This window comes from Carcharhinus amblyrhynchos, chromosome 12 (assembly GCF_965287045.1).
Source record: "Carcharhinus amblyrhynchos chromosome 12, sCarAmb.v2.hapA, whole genome shotgun sequence".
In the NCBI taxonomy this organism is placed as follows: domain Eukaryota; kingdom Metazoa; phylum Chordata; class Chondrichthyes; order Carcharhiniformes; family Carcharhinidae; genus Carcharhinus; species Carcharhinus amblyrhynchos.
In genome coordinates, this window is record NC_137335.1 from 69225700 (window position 1) to 69249459 (window position 23760).

Below are 23760 nucleotides of genomic sequence, written 5' to 3' on the forward strand. Positions count from 1 at the left end.
CACTAATGGAGATTGTGTTCAGACAATTTATTTGTATACATGTGTACTGTGTCTTTATTCTTCCAGTGCCAATGTAGCATTGGGAGGGGACTTTTTGCTCACCTTCTGAATCCCCCATTTTTCTAGGTTATCCATTGTTAGCTCTTTGGGGTGGATTGTGACAGGATTCCTGCTGGCAAGAGAGACATTTGGGGGAAGGGTCACGACTGAAGAATTGGAATGAAGTCTTAAAGGGAGAGAAAATGCCTAAACATAAAAGGAGCTTTTACACGAAGGATGGGAGGAGTAGCTGTGATGATGTCTGCAGGTTGTGGATGTTTGAGAAGGACAGGTGAAGGGATATTGAGGCTGAGGTAGAGATCTAGTGATAGGCTTCACTGATTCAATTTCCTACCATTACCACTACTTCCCTGCAGAGTTTCAGGCTGAGTAATGGGGGATTCAGAAGCTCAGCAAAAAGTCCCCTCCCAATGCTACATTGGCACTGGAAAAATAAAAACACAATGCACACGTATACAAATAAATTGTCTGAACATGATCTCCATTAGTGGGGTAGATGTAGGTTAGGTGTTAGGTGTATGAAAGGTTGGTGGTTAGGCACATATGGTCATGACTACTTGCTGCTTGTTCTTTTTGCAGGAAAGCTCTAAGGGACAGGTTTTCCATTATGTGTGTGTGTGTGGGTGTGTGTGTGGGTGCGTGTGTGTGTGTGTGTGTGTGTGGGTGTGTGTGTGTGTGTATGCACGGCAGGGGGTGGGGAGGGCAGGTGATTTTATGGACACATTGAACTGCTAACTATAGAACCTTATACTACCTAATCCAATGATGCCATCTCAGTGCCCAAATGCAGTGAGGTGACCATCCAACAGCTGTTGAAGTATGCCACTTGAGATAGAGGTGGCTATTTGCTTCCTTGAGCTGGGTTGTGAGAAGGTCATGAATAGCCAACACCACATCCATTGCTGCATTAATTCTAAGCAAATTGCCTTCATACATTGTACTGGTTATCCCTCCTCAATTTCAAAATCTAAAGCCCTTAAGCACTGCTAGTGCTTGCGGCAAGTGGAGTAGCTTTCAGTGAGAAATTGAGCAGCCCCAGAGATTGTTAATGGCAGCACCTTGAGGACACTTAGGAGAATACAAGAGGAAGAAGCGTTATATTGGAGAAGTCTTACAGTGGAGATCTATTATAGTTCTGTTGGCAACATGTTCCCTCTAATAACTGAATAAAGGGAGCTGAAGGATGAACAGCTGTATCGACTGATGGCCTGGACCTTGCTGCCATCCTCCTGCTTGACCCTGTTTGATTGGCTCGATCATTTTCTGGCACTGTCACTGCCCAGTCATTTCCTCAAAGGCTAGGATTGGTGAACCCAATATCCACTGTTTGACGTCAATGTCCTGTTAACCACACTGCTAACCAAAAGCATGCATTAAACAAGCTGCTGTAAATGAAAGTCACATTATGGGATGAGGTTTTCTGATAATTGAGCAGTTTGTGGCTGTATTATCAGTTTGTTTGGTGTGGGGTCCAGCCGGAGAATTCCAGGCATTTTCCACCTGTTTAAGATGGAAATTAATGATGGAAAATCAGTTTGGATTCTTCTAAGCATGCAACCCCTACATGCCTGATTGTTCTTTCTGTGGCCCGCATCAGATGATCTCTTACACTTTAAGTGCAAACAGACAAAAAATTGCTTCATTATTTTCTACAGCATTCTAATGTTATCTTAATTGGCTGCAAGTACTTATTTTATATAATAAGTATTTAAAAGTAAAATCTGTAGTTTTGTTTTATTTAGTTGCATTAACCACTTTCATACATTGAGGAACTCTTGAATTTAATTTTTTCCTGGGCAAACACTAAATCCTTAAAGTCCATTATTTACTTTGGTTGAGCCATTAGATGAATACTGCATTTATAAGTTTTCAGTGTGTATCTTAGTTCTCCCCTGACCACAGTTTGATGTTTAGATCCTAACTAAGATCCTGACTAAAACAGCATCATGTGTGTTCATGTGTCTCTCGTGTGATTTTAGCAATGTATTTTAGTTTTATTATATATAATTAAACAAATATTTTCAGATTATTTGATTTGCTGAAAAAGAGTCAAAACTTTGGGCCCAATTTTACTATTTCGATTCTAAGTTCTGGGCAGACTTCAAACTGGGAGTGTTTCAGATCCAACTTTTAGACCTGTTCTCCATTGCCCCCATACACATTCTGCCAGAAAAAATATCAGTGATTCCGAATTGCGCTGCAGGAGCCTTGGGGGGCTTAATGCACCTGAAACTCTGCAGCTCCAATTGGAGTATTCAACTGCTCATGTGCAGTAAAAAAAATAGAAAAATGCTCCCATGGCACATCGTTCCTGGGCCGGATAATGCCTCCCCTCTGGCTACCACAGATATTGCCCCACACCCACAACATTGCTATCCCCCCACTGCCCCCCTATATCCAGACCAATCATGACTCCCTGCCCTCCTTCCCCACCCCCCACCGATCTCACACAGAGTGGCAGCAGACCCCCCTCCCCCCACCAGAGAACGAACTGACCCGACTTCCACCCAACAGAGAGCCATCTGACCTGCCGCCTTCTTCCCCTCAGAGAGCCATTTGACCCGCCTCCCTCCCCGCCACCGAGAGCCATTTGACCCGCCTCCCTCCCCGCCACCGAGAGCCATTTGACCCGCCTCCCTTCCCCTCCACCACCGATCTGAGTCAGAGAGCTGCCAGAAGTTCTGAACTTACCTCCTCAGAAGCTGGAGTGTCCGAATCAGACCTTTGTGAACCAGGTCTGTTTCATGCCGAATCTAGACCGGTGGACATGGTGGTAAAGGGGGAAGTGTCGGTACAGTTGGGCGTATAGCCCAATAATTCAATTCAAATGCATGCAAATACATTTAAATTGAAGTCACGCCCATTTTGGGTGTCCCAATCACTGCCATTTTCAGCCATTGGTAAAGGGAGAACAGGGCAGAGGCGGCCCTGGTTCATACCCAACTTTACCAAGTTTGCACGCCTGAAAACGGGTGCAACTTGATGGTGAAATCGTGTTCTTTGTGTCCTTCACTCATCAGAAAAATTGCAAGGATACCAAATTTCAATGGCAGCCATAATTTATACGGCATGAAACAATGGCGTTGATTGGATGTCAAGAGGACCGGTTGAGGCGTTATCATATAGAATGCACCAAGGAACAGTTATCCTCCAAGCTTTTGTTTAAATCGAATCAAAGCAAACCAACTCTGATTGGTCAAGGTGTTGCCATGGGTAGTGCACCAGGGAACGGTTGACCCCATGTTTTCGTTCATTGAAAAAGGTGCAATAACTGGTCACGCCCCTTTTGTCGACAGAAGACAAGGCCGAGCTGATGAATATATGTAGCTTCTACAAAGTGTAAATGAGCCACATTGTGAGCCCAACTGATACTCTTAAATGGGTTGTTGGTGTAATTCTTAGCGCACTTAGGATTGTTCAGTAAATGATGTTCAATTGCAAAATGACATCTAATGTTGGATATTATGTTCTGAGTTCTGCAAACTTTGCCTGCTGTGTTTGATACAATCCATCTGTCACTGAGACGTGCAGCCGACATATGTGGCTTTACACCAACGCTGAAATTCATAAGAACATAAGAACATAAGAAATAGGAGCAGGAGTAGGCCATCTAGCCCTTCGAGCCTGCCCCGCCATTCATATATCATACTACTTACTTGTGTCGTAAGCTGAATGACGTTTTGGCTTGATGGCAGTATCCTATCAGTGACGAATACCATTTGTGCCATTCCTGCACGGTAGATATACAAAATGACTAGCTTCACCTGTTGCTCAAATCTTTCAGATAACTTACCCCTCCAGGATAATTTGAGATAGACTGGACACTTTTCAAGATTAAAAATGGTGGCCTTAGGCTAATTCATGAGTTTGTGCGGTATACATAGGAACAGTGAAACATGGAAGATAGTAGCAGGAGGAGGCCATTTGGCCTTTGAACCTACTCCATGATTCATCACGACCCATGGCTGATCATCCAGCTTAGTAGCCTAATGCTGCTCTCTCCCTATAACCTTTGATCCCATTTGCCCCAAGTGCTATGTCTAGCCTTTTCTTGAATACATTGAATGTTTTGGCATCAACTACTTTCTTTGGTAATGAATTCCACAGGCTCACCACTCTTTGGATGAAGAAATGTCTCCTCATCTCTATCCTAAATACCCCAAATCTTCAGACTAGCAGGCTAGCCATTCTCCTGCAGGAAATGTACCCTATTTTGGCATCAGGCTTGCACGGTTAGCAAATAATTTGTGCCTTATTTATGATGTTGGCAATAAGGCCAATCTTACGTGGAGTTTTAGGAATCCAATATGTATATTGACCACTGAAGGTAGGTATTCAATCCATTGTAGAAGGAGACATATAAGCGAATTTCTCAATTAGCGTATCAAGGAAAAGAAGTTCATCTGACTGCACCATTTCAAAGGTGAATTTAAGTGTAAATGTAGCCTATTAATATGTGTAAGAAAATTCTTACATACAGCTGCAGGTTCAAATATATCAGAAGTATTATCTATGTATCTATTTAAATACGCGTCAGGTAGGAGGTTAGGGAGTTATTCCATCCTGAACACATTTCCCATGGAAACCAATGAAAATGTTAGCGAGAGCTGCATCTAGAGGGGATCCCATGGCAATGCCACCTATTTGGGCAGTCATGGTATCATTAAAACTGAACTCCACTGCCTAAGCTGCAAAGTACACAAGTTCAATGAATACAGATTAATACAATAGCAGCATGGCCAGATTGTCATGATATAGTGAAATGGTGCAAACATCTATAGTGTCCTCAAATGGCACATTAGTGAGTACCCTTGCGATATCAAGCAAGCACATGGACACAGCAACACTGTTGATATGCATGACTTAAATAATCTTCATGAGAGTTAATGAATCCCTCATCATGTGGAAAAATTCACTCAGAATTGGTTGTAGAAACTCACTGATCCATTTGGCCAATTCAAATGGTGAACCAGTCATAGATAAGGTACGGGATTTCTTGACCACCACCCTCTCCCTTCCCCAAGGCGTGTTTCTTGGCAGCGGGATTCAACCTGCTGTTAGCCAGTGGAGGGATCTTCTGGTCGGGAGGGACTTCATCGGAGGGACTGGAAGATTCTGTCAACATGAACAGACGGATGATCTTGTCCAAGATAATGGGGGAAGAGACATCACTTTTGTAACTTGCTTTCAAGCAAGGCTGTGTGCTTAAGCTTAGCAGCAAGTCCAATAGATACAAGTGTGTCTCCGTCATTCAGAACAGCATGCAGGTTGTTAATATAGTTGTGCTTGTTGAGGACAACTACTCTTTCCCTTTGTCAGTCTTGCAGATATGCATGTTTGGGTTGGTCTTCAGGCCTCACAATGCCATGAGACCATAAACTACAGGAACAGAACTAGGCCATTCAGCCCATCATGTCAGTTCCGCCATTCAATCATGGCTGACGGATTTCTCAACCCCATACTCCTGCCTTTTCTCCATAACCCAGAAGATGCCGCCAATCATTTGTGCTACGTATGGAAATCAGAAAAGTCATAGGTGTCTTCTGATTAGTCGAGGCATTGTCATGGAGAATGCACTAGAGAATCATTGTCCCACAAGCTTTTATTTAGTTGAAAAAAGTGCAATGTCATTTGTTTGCAGTGGACAGCACACTGCATATGAATATATATATAGCTGCAAGTAAGCCTAAATAAACCGCATTAACCTGACTGATAACTTTAAACTGGTTGTCACTCTAATTATTAGCATACTCAGAATTGTTCAGTATGTGCTGTCCAATTGCTGAATCACATCTAATATGAGATATTGTGTTCTGAGTTTGGCAAGCATGACCATGAGTTTGGTCTCCATGGCAGAATTCAAATTCTGTACTACCAGGCGAATATTTGAATTTCTAGATTATTAATATAAAGTTTGAGGGAGTTTTACTGTTTATAAGTGTTCTTATAAACCACTTTTTAACATGGAAGCAAATGTCTGCAGATGTTGCAAATCTGAAATAAAAGCAGACAACCCTCGAAAAACTTAGGTGTGGTAGCATTGGAGGAGAGAGAAACAGACCTTTCGTCAGAACTGGGAAAAGTTAGAAATGTGTGGCATGCTGCCACACATTTAAATTGAACCACTAGTGCTGGAGTACCTTTATATTGCAAGAATTGAGATGTGTATTAATTTAAAACAATTATGATGTAATTTTTCTTCAGCCAGGTTGTGTAAATACTACAGAAGTGGACATCAAGAAATCATCCCGAATGAGAAACCCTCACAAAACAAGAAAGGTAAACTTATTTCCAATGAATCAGTTAATACTGACAGAGCATTATAAACCCAATATCTTGTGAGTTAATCACTGTGAATGCATTCATAACTGGCACTGTGCCATGCCTGTGCACACATTCACAACAATGCCAGTATTGTGAACCCATATCCATCCTTCACATTTCCTAAAGTACTGGAATTTTAGCCAGTACCCCAGAATCAAATGATGTAAATTACATTGCTGTTACATTGGCTATTCTGTGGCTTATTCTTATTGTACATTAGCTATTAGTAGCATGTATGCTGGGGAGAGGTTGGCATAATGCTATTGTCGCTGGACTAGAAATCCAGAGACCCTGGGCAATTGCTCTGGGGAGACCCAGGTTCAAATCTCACCACAGCAGATGGTGACATTTGAATTTAATAAAAACCTGAAATTAAAAGTCTAATGATGACCATTGTTGGGACAAATGTCCTCTTCTAGGGAAGGAAATCTGTCGAATGTGACTCCAGATCCACAGAAATGTGGTTGAATTTTAACTGCCCCCTTACGGGCAATTAAGAGTGGGCAATGAATTCTGGCTCAACCCGCAGCACCACTTCCCCTAAAAAAGGGGTGGCACAGTGGGCAGCACTGTTGCCTCACTGCACCAGGGACCTGTGTTCAATTCTGACCTTGGGCAACTGTCTGTGTGGAGTTTGCATGTTCTCCCTGTGTCTGCATGGATTTCCTCTGGGTGCTCCGGTTTGCTCCCACAGTCCAAAGATGTGCAGGTTAGGTTGATTAGCAATTGTAAATTGTCCTTAGTGTCCCAAGATGTGTAGGTTAGGGGGATTAGCAGAGAAAATGCATGGGGCTAAAGGGATAAGGCCTAGCTGGGATGCTCTATACAAAAGTCCAATGGGTCAAAGGCCTCCTTCTGCACTGTAGCAATTCTCCGTTTCTCTGCTACTTATGTTCTTTTGATCCCATTGTTGATGGTGCACATATACACTGCCAGCACAATTTGGATAAACAAGGACCAAGAAATTAATCAATGAACATTTCCACCCAGTGCAAACATCGTTGCTTCTGGGCGGTGCGTCTATCATCTGTCTGTGTAGAGTTTGCCTATTCTCCCTGTGTATGTGCAGGTTTCCTTCGGGTGCTCCAGTTTCCTCCCACAATCCAAAGATGTGCGGGTTAGGTTGATTGGTCATGCTAAATTGACTTTTAATGTCAGGGGGATTAGCAGGGCAAATATCTGGGGTTATGGTGATAAGGCCTGGGTCAGATTGTTGTTGGTGCAGGTTCGATGGGCCGAATGGCCTCTTTCTGCACTGTAGGGTTTCTATGGACTCTATGATCAGTAATGACCAAGGACTGTTCATGCATGAATAAACATTTGCTCATCTGGATGTGGTTTGATCCTCTATGATCCAAAGTGGATTTTTGACAAAGGAAGGGATGCTATTTGCACTGGATTTTTTAAGGTCAGTTTATCCAAACAGCTCCAGGAGTGGATCTGGATTATTCATGGAGCATATCAGTGGTGGCAATTGAACACTGCATGTGAATGCAATTGCATTTGAAAAAATGGAGACAATTGAAAGGAACAGCAGATTCTTTTCATTTGTGGAAGGAAGATGGAAGCAGATTCTGTAACAACATTCAGGCATCTCGATAGATACATGAATAGACATGAATAGTTATGCCCTGTTTGTGAACAGAACTCCCACTCACCTGACAAAGGAGCAATGAGCGTTCCGAAAGCTAGTGGCTTTTGCTACCAACTAAACCTGTTGGGTGTTTAACCTGGTGTTGTGAGACTTCTTTTTGTAAATACATGAATAGGCAGGGAATAGAGGATTATGGACTGTGTAGAGACAAGAAAATACTTGATTAAAGAGGCATCTGTGTTGGTACAGACTTAGTGGGTCGAAGGGCCTGTTCCTGTACTATTTTTTGTTCTTCATTCTGATATAAAGGTTGGTCAGTTATCAGTGAAGATGTCATCATTCATACATCCCAAGAAGCTGATTGGTCATTAATGTCAACTTGTTTTGAAAAAATGACAAATGACCACCTTGTGAATTTCACAGTGGATATTTCAAGAATAGTAAATAGTCTGAACTGATTTTGAGAGTGTAATCTCTTTCCCAGACTCAGTTGATGATTATAATTACTCAAGCTTCTCTCTGAGTCAATCACATTATCCTGATCCTTTAATTAGATTGCTATCCTGTCATCACTCCTAGGTACCTGTTTCTCGGCAAATACCTGTTAAATGTCCTGTTAAACAACGCCAAATTATTTCCAAATAAACATCTAATAAGTGGAACTAAACATTAGTAAAATGCTATCAAATGGACAGTGTACATTTGAGGGAACGCAATTACTTTCCACGACAAATTCAGATGAAATTTCCCTCGGGCAGGTGGTAGCAGATTTATCACACAGCATTAGATATGTAAGGGTGATCTTTAGCCCACTGTGCCTGTCCCTGAGAATGCCAGTGGGGGCTCAAAATCCAGAAGTTGTAGACCTCTGTGGAACAGTCGGGTACTCATTACCAGGAGCTGATAAGGTTCCTACGACTGGGAGGGGGCCACACAACTCCACCACCCCACACCCTTTCTCACATGTTGCCTGCCTCTCGCCAGTTTGTGTGCTTTCATCTCCCGCAAGAAGGAAAAACGAGGAGCTGTGAGTGTTCATAAAAGCTTTTGCGGAGAGGAGGGAAGGGCAGCCATTGTGTAGGGTACTGCGAAGCATGGACACAACAACACATTAAAGTTTAAAGTTTTGATTAGTGTCGCAAGTAGGCTTATATTAACGGTGCAGTGAAATCACTGTGAAAATCCCCCTAGTGGCCACACTCCAGCACCTGTTCGGGTACACTGAGAGAGAATCTAGCATGGCCAATACACCGAACCAGCATGTCTTCCAGACCGTGGGAGGAAACCGGAGCACCCAGAGGAAACCCACACAGACACGGGAAGAACGTGCAGACTCTGCACAGACAGTGACCCAAGCCAGAATTGAGCCTGGGTCCCTGACGCTGTGAGGCAACAGTGCTAACTACAGTGACACTGTGCCGCCCTGAAGGTGGATAGTGATGTTGACTGCATGGGAATGAACTGCCTGCATAGAGGGATTGACTGGAGGTGCAAGGTGTGTTGACCCCAAGTATACTGTACAGGAGAGTGCTGAGCAAGTCAGAGTGTGAGGTTCAGCAATTGAATCATAGAATCCCTATAGTGCAGAAGAAGGCCATTCAGCCCATCAAGCCTGCACCAACAACAATCCCACTGTAGCTCTATCCATGCAATGGCACAATGACTAGAAGTGCTGCTTCAGAGCACCAGGGACTTGGGTTCAATTCTCAGCTTGAATCATTGTCTGTGCAGAGTCTGCATGTATTTCTGTGTCTGCGTGGGTTTCCTCCAAATGCTTCCTCTCACGGTCAGGACAACGTGCTGGTTAGGTGCATTGGCCATGCTAAATTCTCCCTCAGTGTACCCAAACAGGCACCAGACTAGGGGGATTTTCACAGTAACTTCATTGCAGTGTGACACTACTTGTAACACTAATAAAAAATAAACTTTATACTTCTTCCTCGTAACCCCACACATTTACCATGCTAGTCCCTCTGACACTAAGGGACAATTTAGCATGGCCAATCAACCTAACCCACACATTTTGGAGTATGGGAGGAAACCAGAGCACCAAGAGGAAACCCATGCAGACATGGGGAGAATGTGCAGACTCCGCAAGGTGACCCGAGGCTGAAATTGAATCTGGGTTCCTGGAGCTGTGAGACAGCAGTGGTAACCACTGTGCCACCAAGTATTTTACACCGCTTACCTGCCTGAGTTCCTGGATCCACGTCGTGCACTGTCTCTTGCTCGGAGAGGGCATATCAGGCTGTTAGCTTCCTTCGTCATTCCCACTGTTCCAGCATGGTCACAGATGAGAAGGCCCTGCTTTCATAAGAACATAAGAACATAAGAAATAGGAGCAGGAGTAGGCCATCTAGCCCTTCGAGCCTGCCCCGCCATTCAATAAGATCATGGCTGATCTGTTGTGGCTCAGTTCCACTTTCCCGCCCTCTCCCCATAACCCTTAATCCCCTCTCTTATCAAGAACCCATCAACCTGCGTCTTAAAAATATTTAGCGAGGCAGCCTCCACCACTTCAACGGGCAGAGAATTCCAGAGATTCACCACCCTTTGAGTGAAGAAGTTCCTCCTCAACTCCGTTCTAAACCGCCTCCCCTTTATCTTGAGGCTGTGCCCCCTAGTCCTACTGTCTTTTTTGAGCGGGAAGAGTCTCTCCACCTCTATCCTATCCATCCCATTCATCATCTTATACGTCTCAATGAGATCTCCCCTCATTCTTCTGAACTCTAACGAGTACAAGCCCAGTTTATTCAGCCTCTCCCAGCTCCCAATCTTCCCTTTGTAAAGCCCATAGGCTGAACATTATGAACTGGTGAGGTAAGAAATAAAAACCACTGGACATAATTATCAAAAATTGAGAACAAGCGGAAAAACCAAGCAGCTGAACAAAAATCTATTTTGTGACATAGGATCTTGAATCACCAGTAGTATTATGTCAGAGCCAGTGTTACTTGTGAATACAAAATCGAGATTTCTGCTATAATAATCATAGAATGATAGAATCCCTACAGCGCAGAAGGAGGTTTACCCATCAAGCCTGCACCAACCACAATCCTACCCAGGCCCTATCCCTGTATCCCACAGATTTACTCTGCTAATCCCCCTGATATTAAGAGTCAATTTAGCTTCGCCAATCAACCTAACCCACGCACTTTGGAGTTTGGGAGGAAACCGGAGCACCCAGAAGAAACCCACACAGGCACTGGGAGAACATACAAACTCCATGCAGACAGCGACCCGAAGCTGGAATTGAACCTGGGTCCCTGGTGCACGTGTGTGGCTACGGGTGTTAAACATGCACACTAAAATTGCAGTCCTGCACCTAGACATCTTATTCAGCTTTGATAAGATTGAAAATATTGTGAATGAATGGGGAAGTAAGGATTACTTTAGAACACATTAGCGCTTTTCTGTAAGGGCTCTTTAACAGCCCCCTTTTGTATCCTGTCCTTCAGTCTGTCTATGGGCTACAAAACGATGTCCGAAGCCACAGTCCCACCCACACGCCAGCACCCGAAGTAAAGCAACCAACGGTAGAAGAATTACATCAACAGGTTTGTAATATTAATCAAGTGATTTAAACTAGGACTACTCTTTTTCAACCTGATGAGTTTGACTTGATGTTTTTCCCTATTACAGATAAAGCTCTGGCAAATGCAGCTAGATAGACACCGGTTAAAAATGTCCAAAGTTGCAGAGAGGTAAGGCTCTGTTTTCCTGTTTGATGGCTTTGTTGCATTATTCTCTACTTTCCTCTGTTCTTCATTACTTTCCTCTCTGCACCAGGCACAATGTCCTGGCCAAGGGTCACAGATGCGTTGAGGGCATTTAATGTTTGAGTGCTTGTTCCTTTTGGTTGAAGCCCTGCAGTGTTTGAGAAGATTTGCTGTTTTAGAGCATGTGGTGTCTGAGAACACCTGGTGTCTGAGTGCATGTGATATTTGAGAGCTTTTACTGTGCTATAGTTGGCTGGATTTTTCATTCCCCACCAGTAGGTTTGAAAGTGGGGATTGTTCATTAAACTCATTGGCAGCCTACATCCCCAACACTGCCCCTATTGCAGATTTACCATTAATAAGGGTGGCATCAGGCAAGGATCTTAAGGGGGCATTGAATTCCTAACCTCTTTAATGGGCCTACTGGACCCATTCAAGGCCCTGTCCAAAGTTTTACCCACTCCCCTCCAGATTATCCTCTCCCAATTGGCCTCTCAAATCCCAAACTCCCTATCTACCCTCTTGCCGGGATTTGCCAGCTTGTTAGTGAGACCTTAATTATTTTTACCTATTCATTGGATGTGGGTATCACTGGCTGGGCTAGCATTTATTACCCATCCTGAGTAGCCCTGAAACTGAGTGGCTTGCTTGGCTATGTCAGAGAGTCAACCACATTGCTGTGGGTCTGGAGTCACATATTGACCAGACCAGGTAAGGGTGGCAGATTTCCTTCCCTAAAGGACATTAGTGAACCAGGTGGGTTTTTACAGCAATTGACAGTGGTTTCATCATCACCACTAGACTTTTAATGCAAGAGTTTTTTTTCATTTCAAATTTCACCTGGGGTGGGAATTGAACCCAAACTCTTAACCAAATTCTGATCCAATGTTGTATGTTGCTGCTCTCAGTTTAGCTGGCAGCTCTCTGAGGCACAATTTCCTGTCCATGAGAGTCAGAAATCCCGCCTCCATTCTATTAACAGCTATTTGAGAGAACCTCGGAGGCACCACTTTGACTATTTATAGAATCATGGAATATAGGATCCCTACAATGCAGAATGAGGCCATTTGGCCCATCGAGTCTGCACTGATGGGCCATTAGCTGTGGGGAATGGTCAGTTGGGCACCTTGCCAAATTTAGCCCAGTGTGAACCATGTTGCTTGTTTGAGAATTTCCAGTGTTTAAATGTACACAGGGTAGAACTTCCCCATCCTACCCACCACAAGAACTATAGCAGGTGGGGGGGGAGGGTCAGACCTCGGACCAAGGAATTTCCAATTTCTGGCCTTGGGGTGAGCGCAGCCAGAAAATCCTGCCCACTGTGTGTGTGTGTTGATAAGACTTCAAGACTTTTTTTTCCCCTCAGGATCTGTAAATCGTTCTTCATCATTGATGTACTTGTAGCTATTGTCTTGCTCCTAACTTCTTCTGTCGCGCAGTGGTTTAGCCTATGTGTCAGAACGCCTGCTGCTTGCATCTGTGATTGATTCCGATATATGTGGATCATGACTGGGAATGTTAGGACTCGGGTCACACTGCTCTCTGTCCTACTGCCTACAGCTTCTTGCGCGCATCAATGGAACTGCCGCTGATCACGATCACTTGACTGGTCCTGTGCTTTTGCATGCCTACCACTGCTGGAAGCTTTTTTTTAACAAGTTCCAATAATCTGCTTTATGTTTCAATAATAGGCTCCAACAATGTCTTTGATGCTTGTCTTTAATCTCTGTGCAAGTGAGTGAAAGCCAGCTTTAGCTGCTTCTCGAATTTGGGATCCAAAGCAGACACTAGAACAGTGAGAGGATTTGTGTGAGATGCACTTGTTTTCAAAGTCAGACCTCGGTAAAGCATAGCCATTAAATATTAAGCCAAATGTTCACTCACCATGCTGTTGAAATTTAAACACACTGTGGGAAAATAGGAACATAAAAATTACATTCCAAACCAATCCACAAGAACATGATAAAATTTTCTAAACCATAGCCATTCAATTTATTAGCCCTTCATAAGTTCATAAGATACAAGAGCGGAATTAAGCCATTCAGCCCATTGAGTCAGTTCTGCCATTCGATCATGGCTGATAAGCTCCTCATCCCCATTTTTCTGCCTTCTCCCCATAACCTTTCAACCCATCACCAATTAAAAATCTGTCTAACTCCTTCTTAAATTTACTCATTGTCCCAGCATCCACCACGCTCTGGGGTATTGAATTCCACAGATCCCCAACTCTTTGGAAGAAGTAGTTTCTCCTCAACTCCGTTTTAAGTTTGTTACCCCTTATCCTAAGACTATGACCTCTCACCCTAGATCGTCCCACAAGAGGAAGCATCCACTCCATGCCTACTTAAATCCATAACTTTTAACATCTTGTTTACCTCATTTTGATTTCCCTTCATTCTTCAGTGTCTCAATGGCACAGTCATTAGCACTGCTGCCTCACAGCACTAAGAACCCAGCTTCAATTCTGGCTTCGGGTGACTGTGTGGGGTTTGCACATGCTCCCTGTGCGTGCGTACATTTCCCCTGAGTGCACTGGTTTCCTCCCACAGTCTGAAGATGTGCTGGTTCGAAAGATTAGCTGTGAACAATGCACAGAGTCACAGGGATAGGAGTAAGGGACTCTGCTTATGTAGAGTGCTTTTTTGGAGGGTCAATGCAGATCTGATGGGCTGAAGACTTTCTTCTCTGTAGGGATTCTATGGATTCAGTAGTTCCCATTATTTTAAACACTGTTAATGCTAAAAACTGAAGATAAATAATTCATTTTTGTTGGGAATCAAATCACTGCTGCATTTGGTTGTTCAAGGCACAATAAAGAATTGTTATGCACTGATCCTTTGTTTCGTTGCTTTCTGTCCTAGTAGATTGCACCATATTTACAATAGCACTGCTGCCTCACAGCGCTAAGGACCTGGGTTCGATTCCCAGCTTTGATCACTCTCTGTGTGGAGTCTGCACGTTCTAACCATGTCTGCGTTGGTTTCTCTGGGTGCTCCGATTTCCTCCCATTGTCCTAAAGAAGTGCTGGTTAGGTGCATTGGCCGTGCTACATTCTTCCTCAGTGTACCCAAACAGATGCCAGAGTGTGGCGACTAGGGGATTTCCATGGTAACTTCATTGCCGTGTTAATATAAGCCTACTTGTGACACTAATAAATAAACTTGAAACTTTAAAATCTCTGGATTCATCTAACTAAGTGGCTTCTGTCAGACTTGCAACCACTAGCACTTCACATTAGTATCAATAACACTTGTTTGTGAATTATTCCTTTTCGATTCAAGTCCCAGTCCTGGACTTGAGCATATCATTACTGCTGACATTGCAGTGCTGCTTTTTGGATAAGAATTAAACTCAGTGGATGAAGATTACCACATCTTTATTCAAAGAAGAGAAGGGGAGGCCTGCAACCCAACGTTCATCCAGCAACAACTGCTCCAAATATAGGTTTAACTGGTCATTCAGCCCCTCAGTCTTTATCAGACCTTGCTGTGTATAGATCAGTAGATCATGTATTTGGGAAAACATTAATTGCATTTCAGAGGACTCTATTGGCTGTACATACAGTCTTTTCAGATGTTCTGAAGATGCAAAAGACATGAAATGCATGATTCGAAATGTTAGCTCTATTCTCCCTCCACAGATGCTGTCAGAACTGCTGAGATTTTCCAGCATTTTCTATTTTAGTTTCAGATTCCAGCATCTGCAGTACTTTGCCTTTATGAAATGCATGCCGTCCTTCCCAGTTCAAATAAATAACCATATATTCCAGAATACTGACATTCCTGACCTTAATGTCCCAGCTTAGAAAACAGATGTTCTACCGTCTCCTTTTTCAAGTCTTTGCACAGTTTGCAGCTGGATGGATGAAATATTCACCACTTATATGTGAAGAGTGGTAAATTAGGTGCTTACTGCTACGAGTGCACCACGATTAAGAATGTTCTTTGTTCCTGTTATCATATTCTGCTTGCACAGACTCCAAGAGCAAAACAAAATGTACAGCTACTATCTTGATTTTGAATGTTTTATTTATCATAAAATAGAAGTTGTTCGTCCTACATTCAGAAAATATAACCCTTGGTGTTCAATCACATCTGGAGCACATTTTTGTCTCACCAGCTGTCTATTTTGTCTCCAGTCTGATAGGGTACTCGGAACAGTACATGGAATTTGACCCATTCCTTATAACCCCTGAACCCTCAAACCCATGGATGTCAGATGATATTTCCTTCTGGGAGCTCGAAGCAAGGTCAGTCTGTAAAGTCTTTTTTACTTTTTCTTCTTCACTTAAAAATTTTGTAACACATTCCCTCATTTTATGATGCAGGAAGTCTGATACCTATTTTTGAATATTTCAGCAGTTACAGTAGCAGCTTGTTTTGACGTTGTTAAAATATCAATTGCTCAACCTCATTCTTCCAAAAAACTTTGAACAAACTTTGAACTGTGTTAGAATTTGTAAATAAAGGGATTTTGGTGAAAGGGTTTCTGCCTCCAAAGATTTATGTGTCATTACACCAACACTTTTCTCAGACTTCCTTGCTGCAATGCTCCATATCACCCTCAACATTGGTACCAATGACATAGGTAGAAAGAGGTCCTCAAAGAAGATTTTAGGGAGCTAGGTAAAAGTAGGTCTTTGGAGTTTGTAATCTCTGGATTAATCCTAGTGCCATGCGCTAGTGAGCGTAGAAACTGGCAGTTAGAGTTCACAAATGTGTTCTGAAGAATCTGCAGAGATGGCGCAAGATGCAAGATTTCAGATCCCTGAAGTACTGGGACCATTTCTGGGGGAGGTGGGTCCTGTACAAACTGAACAGTCTGCATCTTAATAGGCCAGGACAAATATCTTTGTTGAGAGGTTTTTCTCATGCTGTTGGGAAGGGTTTAAAGGTTTTAAGGGTTGGCAGGAGGATGGCACACTAACGGTCCTATGGGACAAAATCAGAAATGGAAACGGAAGGCAGAAAATTAGTGACCAAGTATGGAAAACAGAGGAAAAAGAATGGAAAAGAGAAAAACATGAATTTGGCAGTGCTCAAGGCATTCAAAAGACAAGACCATAAGATATAGGAGTAGGATTAGGCCAGTCAGCCCATTGCGTATGTGCCAACATTCAATCATGGCTGATATGCTTCTCAATCCCATCTTTTTTCCCACCTTTTCCCCATAAGCTTTGACCTCCTTACTAATCAAGAAGCTATCTAAGCCTGTCTTGAATACACTCAATGACGGGAGCTCCATGGCCTTCTGTGGTAATGAATCCCACAGATTCACCACACTCTGGCTGAAGAAAACGAGGTTCTTTTCTGTCCAAAGATGTGTAGGTTAGGTGGATTAGCCGAGCTAAAATGACCCTTAGTATCAGGGTGATTAGCAGGGTAAATATGTAGGGTGACAGGGATAGGGCCTGGGTGGGATTGTTGTTTATACGGACTCGATGGGCCGAATGACCACCTTCTGCACTGTAGGATTCTATGATTTGAAAAATAAATATGTAAATAGATTTGGGAAAAGGCATGAAGAATGAGTAAGTGGACAGCTTCTTCTGAGAATGGCCTCCCTCTGTACTATAAATTTCTAAGATTATTAACTTGTTAATTTTCCTCCTCTTCCATTCACAAGAAGTGAATCTACTGATCGCATCACTGGAAGGAATGGAAAATGGCATCTGTCTAAGAGTTTTACTTGTGGTAGTTTTTATCTGCTAGATAAAAATAGCAAGTCGCAGAGTGTTTGGGTATCTAGTATTGACCATGATGATGAGAAATAAATCAAGACTTGATCATTCATAGCTATCTGTGGGACATGACTGGTGCCAAATTGTTATAGCATTTGACAACATAACAATTCACCATATTTCAAAGGAATTTATTGACCGAATTTCAGTGAGATGTTACAATGCGATACATATTATTTAGCACAATCCATATACACCAATGGAACCTGCTGTTATTGCTATCGGCTCATAAATAGTTTCATCCTTTGTGTTTTCAGCAAAGAACCATACGCACAGAGGGTAAAGCGATGGGGTTTTTGCATCGATGAAGTTTTGAGAGATCCTGTAGGGAGGGAACAGTTTCTTAAGTTTGTGGAGTCTGAGTTCAGCTCTGAAAACCTACGGTATGTACTGGAAATTTCCAAGTGACAGAAATCTTTCTACGCACAGGTTAGGGAACGGACATTAAAATTGTTCTTCAAGTTTCCACTTCATGTTCCAGTCACGTGTTGACAATTGGCCAAATATACATTGAAATGATGGTCTTAAAACATGTACGTTACCCGGAGTTCAAATTAGGACTTAACTGAGCTGCATCATTTTTAGTGTTAATATTGAACAATGTTTCCGTACCACTGAACTTTTACCCAATTTACAGTTGGCTGGTTAGCTCAGATGGTTAGAGTGTGGTGCTGATGAAACCAAGGTCGTGGCTTCAATCCCCATACTGGCCAAATGCCATTACCTCTGTTTATAGAGCAACACAGTGGCTAGCACTGCTGCCCCACAGCACCAGGGACCAAGGTTCAATTCCAACCTTGGGTGACTGTTTGTGTAGTCTGCACATTCTCCCCGTGTCTGCGTGTGATCCCTCTGGGCGCTCCGGTTTCCTCCCTCAGTTTAATGATGTGCGGGTTAGGTTGATTGACCATGCTAAATTGTCCCTTAGTATCAGGGGATTAGTAGAGTAAATACGTGGGGTTACAGTGAAAGGGACTGGTTGAGACTGTTATCGATGGGCTGAATGGCCTCTTTCCTCACTGTAGCGCTGGAGGTGGGTATCAAGAGCCTCCTTAGGTTCCCTCTTGCTGATATCAACAATTCTGATACTTGTAAAGGGGTAATCTCCTGACTTTACAGTCCCAGGAGAAAGCCTTGCTGGCCAGGATTCCACAACAGTAAAAGCAAAGTTGTTAAATGTGAGGTGGGACTCACGGTGAGGTGAGAAAATAAAATGGTGAGTTAGTGGTGGACAAATTTAAAATGACTGCAAAGTTCAATTGTCACCTGGCTTCCATATTTGCAAAAGAGAAAGGTATTGGGAACATGGCAAATTCACAACTGGTTGAGAACATGTTGAGATTCATATTAAATATGACAAGATATTAGTGAAGTCAAACAAGCTAAAACAAAACAGTGCTGTAACTTGGCAAGATATAGCCAGGGGTCCTGAGGGAAATTAAGGAAAGTAGCAGAGGCACCAGGAATTATGAGTTTTAATTAAGAGTGTGGATGTGAGTACGGAGGGCAATGGAGAGTGGCAGCTGAGTCACAACTCACCCTGTGTAATGACAGGTCAGTTAATTTAATAATTTTGCGGGGAAAATGTTGTTAATTGGTCTTGAAGATGAGATTACTGAACATCCAGATCGAATTGAAAATAATAATAAGCAGCCAAAACAAATTTCAGACGGGAAGGTTGTGTAAGACAATCATGATTGCCGGCACAGTGGTCAGCACTGCTGCCTCACAGCGCCAGGGACCCGGGTTCAATTCCAGCTTCAGGTCACATTCTGTGTGGAATTTGCACATTCTCCCCATGTCTGCGTTGTTTTCATCCAGGTGCTCCGGCTTCCCCCCACAGTCCAAAGACGTGCGGGTTAGGTTGATTGGCCATGTTAAACTGACCCTAGTGTCAGGGGATTAGCAGGGTAAGTAAGTGGGGTCACGGGAATAGGGACTGAGTGGGACTGTGATTAGTGCAGACTCAATGGGCTGAATGGCCTCCTTCTGCATTGGAGGGATGCTATGGATTCTATGATGAGAGTTGTGTGTGGATGTATCAGATATGGTGGATGGGGCAACTATCATAGGATGGGTGTATTTGGAGTTTAGGTAATACTATACTGGACAAGATTAAGAAATGTGGAGTTAAGAAATTAATTAGATAAAAATCTGCTTCAAACTTTGGGAAGAAACTTGGATTTTCTATTATCCTGCTTCCCATTTTCCAGGGGAAGGCAGCCAGGCTAGTGGTGGGATTTTCCAATCTTGCTGACACCAACAGAGTCCTGTCTGCCCCATGCCCTCTGCCACCACGGTTTGATTTGATTTGATTTTGTTTGATTTATTATTGCCAAATGTATGGGGGTACCGTGAAAAACATTGCTTCTTGCGTCCAAAACAGACAAAGCATACCATTCATAGAGAAGGAAAGGAGAGGGTGCAGAATGTAGCGTTACATTCTAGGATGTAGAGAAAGATCAACTTAATAGAAGGTAGGTCCATTCAAAAGTCTGATGGCAGCAGGGAAGAAGCTGTTCTTGAGTCAGGTGGTGCGTGATCTCAGACTTTTGTATCTTTTTCCTGTTAGAGGAAGGTGGAAGAGAGAATGCCCAGGGCATGCGGGGTCCTTGATTATGCTGGCTGCTTTTCTGAGGCAGCGGGAAGTGTAGACAGTGTCAATGGGTGGGTGGCTGGTTTGACTGATGCACTGGGCTTCGTTCATGACCCTTTGTAGTTTCTTGTGGTCATGGACAGAACAGGAACTATATCAAGCTATGATACAACCAGAAAGAATGATATCTATGATGCATCTGTAGAAGCTGGTGAGAGTTGTAGGAGATATGCCAAATTTACTTAGTCTCCTGAGAAAGTAGAGGCATGGTTGGGCTTTCTTATCTCTAGCGCCCACATGGAGGGACTGGGACAGGTTGTTGGTGACCTGGACACCTAAAAATTTGAAGCAATCGACCATTTCTTCTTTGTCCCCATTGATGTAGACAGGGGCATGCCCTCTACTATGCTTCCACTACCTCCTTTATTTTGTTGACATTGGGGGGGAGATTATTGTCATCGCACCAATTTACCAGATTTTCTATCTCTTTCCTGTACTGTGTCTTGTCAGATCCAACCCACAACAGTGGTGTCATCGGCAAACTTGAAAATCGAGTTGGAGAGCAATTTGGCCATCCAGCTAATGGTGTTTAAGGAGTACAGTCAGGGGCTAAGGACGCTTACATTTTCAATTCTAACTAACCGAAGGACACAAGGCTGTTGTTGTGCACTGGTGTTGAGGATGATTGTTGTTGCCTGTCCTTACTGACTGCAATCTATGGGTTAGGAAGTCTATGATCCAGTTGCAGAGGGAGGAGCCGAACCCCAGGCCTCAGAGTTTGGAGATGTGCCTGCATGCTAAATTCTCCTTCAGTATATCCGAACAGATGCCAGAATGTAGTGACTAGGGGATTTTCACAGTAACTTCATTACAGTGTTAATGTAAGCCTGCTTGTGACACTAATAAATAAACTAAATTTTATGCTTGGACATAACACAATTCCTGACTTTGGCATGCTTCTTGATAAATTACAATCTTTTGATTTAAGTTAGTGGAAAAACCTGTTTGGCATTGAAAAGAGACTGCTGATAATGTCCTGTGCATCCAAATAGGTTCTGGTTAGCAGTTCTGGATCTGAAAAAAAGGCCTATTCGTGAGGTGCCATCTCGTGTTCAAGAAATCTGGCAAGAGTTTTTAGCCCCGGGAGCCCCCAGTGCCATTAACGTGGACTCCAAAAGCTATGACAAGACCACACAAAATGTGAAAGACCCAGGAAGATACGCGTTTGAAGATGCTCAGGTGAGCACATTATACCACGAAAGAGATGCAGCTTATATTATTGTTGATAGGAAAAATGTCCATTTTTTTTCATTAATTTGTCGGATATGGGCATTACTGACTCAGCCAGCATTTATCGCCCATCCTTAGTTCCCCTTACTGAGTGGCTTGCTCAACTGCCCTCATTTCAGAGGGCAGTTGAGAGCTAGCCACATTGCTGTGGCTCTGGAGTCACATGTAGGGCAGACCAGGTAAAGCAGATTTCCTTCCCTAAAGGACATTAGCGAACCAGATGGGTTTTTCCAACAATGGTTACATAAGTAAGGTGCATCCCATGAAAATATTGTAATGTCTTGCACTATACATTAAAGGCATATGGCTACTTTAACATTTTCAATTCTAACTAAACCATAAAAATAAGTTTAAACTAATGGCATAGCTCTGTAATGATGAATCACAGCAAGTTGCTCCTTGGATTAAATTTCAGGCAGTCAGTTCAAGAGATCCAAGAGCAAGGTGCCAAGCTAATTTGTTTTTGGCCTGGAGGTTGGCATTTGATACATGGAGGATTAAAAGACTGAACAAGTGCTTAATCAAAAATGGAAGGAACAAAAGTATAAATAAAAGAGTCCATATAACAGTGCATCCTAAAGTGTGAACATTAATTTACATTTTTTCATGTATCTTTACTAAGTTCAACAGTTAACCATGTTGACCAAGCTTGGCAGCAAGTTTAAAATAAGAAACAAAGTTCTTAGAAGTCCATTAATATTTCACCTAATTCATTCGCCTGCCCCGCAATCACATCAGTCATTCTACCACCACTTTATTTTTATCTGCATTTTATTTGAAAGTTCTCACAGTGCTAATACCGCACTCTTTTTATTTTAGAAAGGACACAATTATCTGCATGCAATGCGTGGAAAATTAATTTGGCTCATTCATAATCTTTAGTGCAATCTGCACCCAGAGAGAAAATCTGTACAGAATGGTGTCCCATTTCAGGAATTCAGTGCCGAGAAATCCCAGGTCAGATGTAGTGCAGCCAGATGCAGAGTAAAGCTCTGCAGTTTGAGTGTACAAGAACATGAAGATACAGCACTTCAGGTGCACATGCGTAGCCTGCTCACGTTTGTGACTTGTTCTTTTAGGAGCACATTTACAAACTGATGAAAAGTGATTCCTATCCCCGTTTCATACGTTCCAGTGCCTACCAGGAGCTGCTCCAGGCTAAAAAAAAGGTACTTATTCATAGCTGTCTTTCGTTTGTACCCCACTCATCAAGCCATTAATGATTTGCTGGAGGCATGGAAAGAAAATGGTAGGTATTGGAGCAGGACAAAGGCAACAAAGATCACTTTTTCATCTTCTGAACTTATGTTATCAAGCATAACTTTGGTTAATAATTCAGTTAGATATGTAGCTATTGTGTTTATTGACTTAAACAGCACTTTTCACTGCAATGTGTTTGTCTCTTTTGTTATCGCTTATAAAGTAGCTAGCGCCATAGTTTTAAAGTTATGCCAACTTTATTATCCAATAATGTTTATATCATTTAACAGCAGGTGTCTTTAGCAATATTTATACTTTCTGTCCTTAGCATTTTACCTTGTTCACTGAAAATTTATATTGTAGCTCCCCAAGGCAACCAAGCAGGGCGTATACCCGTAATCTCCAAATACGTGCTCTTAGCAGGCAAGGCTGCTAAATGAGTTTGTAAAATTAGTCCCACAAAATTGACTTTTAAAGAATAAAAATCATATTACAGAAGTGTGAGTGTAACATATTTTGATTTGGCATGTTTCTTCAATTAGATAATTATTGAGCAGATCTAAAGATTTTAAGTCTTGGATGCATTACCCATATGGTTTCAAAGTTTTGCTCAAGTTATAACATGACACAATGTTCTTTGAGCCAACCAGTCTGTGTCAGTGTTTATCCTTTGTACGACTAAGTAGTTTTAATCTCGTCCATGCACCCTCTTCCCACGCAGTTCCAATCGCTTTTCCTTCAACCACCTATCCAAACTTCTCTTGAATGTTGTTCTGCCTTAACTGCTAATCCCTTGAAGTGAATTGTACAGTCTTAGAGTCTCTGTGTAAAGTAATTTGTCCTCCCCTCTTGTTCTAAATTTCTTCCATATAATTACGTACCTACGACCCCTTCATTCTTGGCCCCACAGATACTGGAAGCAGTTTGCTTCTATCCTGTCCCATTTCTCCCATTATTATAAACATGTTATTACATCGTCCAATATCCTGTATTGATGGCTAAAGACTCAATTTGTTCAAATTCTTCTTTCTAATATTCCCACGTATCACATAGCATCACAGTGTGTCTGCACTGTGCCTCTCTAAAGCCTCGCCACCCTTGCTATGGTGCAGATCCTGAAACTAAATACTACTCAAACTGAAATCTTATTAAGGTTTAATATTAACTCATCATTAGCACTTGTCTTTTATATCCTATACTTCATGAGATGAAGCCTAGACCTCTGTTAGCTCTTTTT

The 23760-nt window shown here is 42.6% G+C and overlaps 1 protein-coding gene across 2 annotated transcripts in view; it reads left to right on the plus strand.

The window, feature by feature from the left end:
• Positions 1-23760, plus strand: part of rgs7b (regulator of G protein signaling 7b) — a 382811-nt gene that overhangs the window by 338599 nt on the left and 20452 nt on the right. For both annotated transcript variants that reach the window (XM_080199833.1, XM_080199832.1), the window contains exons 10-16: positions 6265-6339; positions 11437-11535; positions 11621-11682; positions 15836-15946; positions 17695-17820; positions 21086-21272; positions 22403-22492. In XM_080199833.1, the coding sequence (XP_080055959.1) occupies positions 6265-6339; positions 11437-11535; positions 11621-11682; positions 15836-15946; positions 17695-17820; positions 21086-21272; positions 22403-22492 (750 nt within the window). The remainder of the gene's footprint in view (positions 1-6264; positions 6340-11436; positions 11536-11620; positions 11683-15835; positions 15947-17694; positions 17821-21085; positions 21273-22402; positions 22493-23760) is intronic.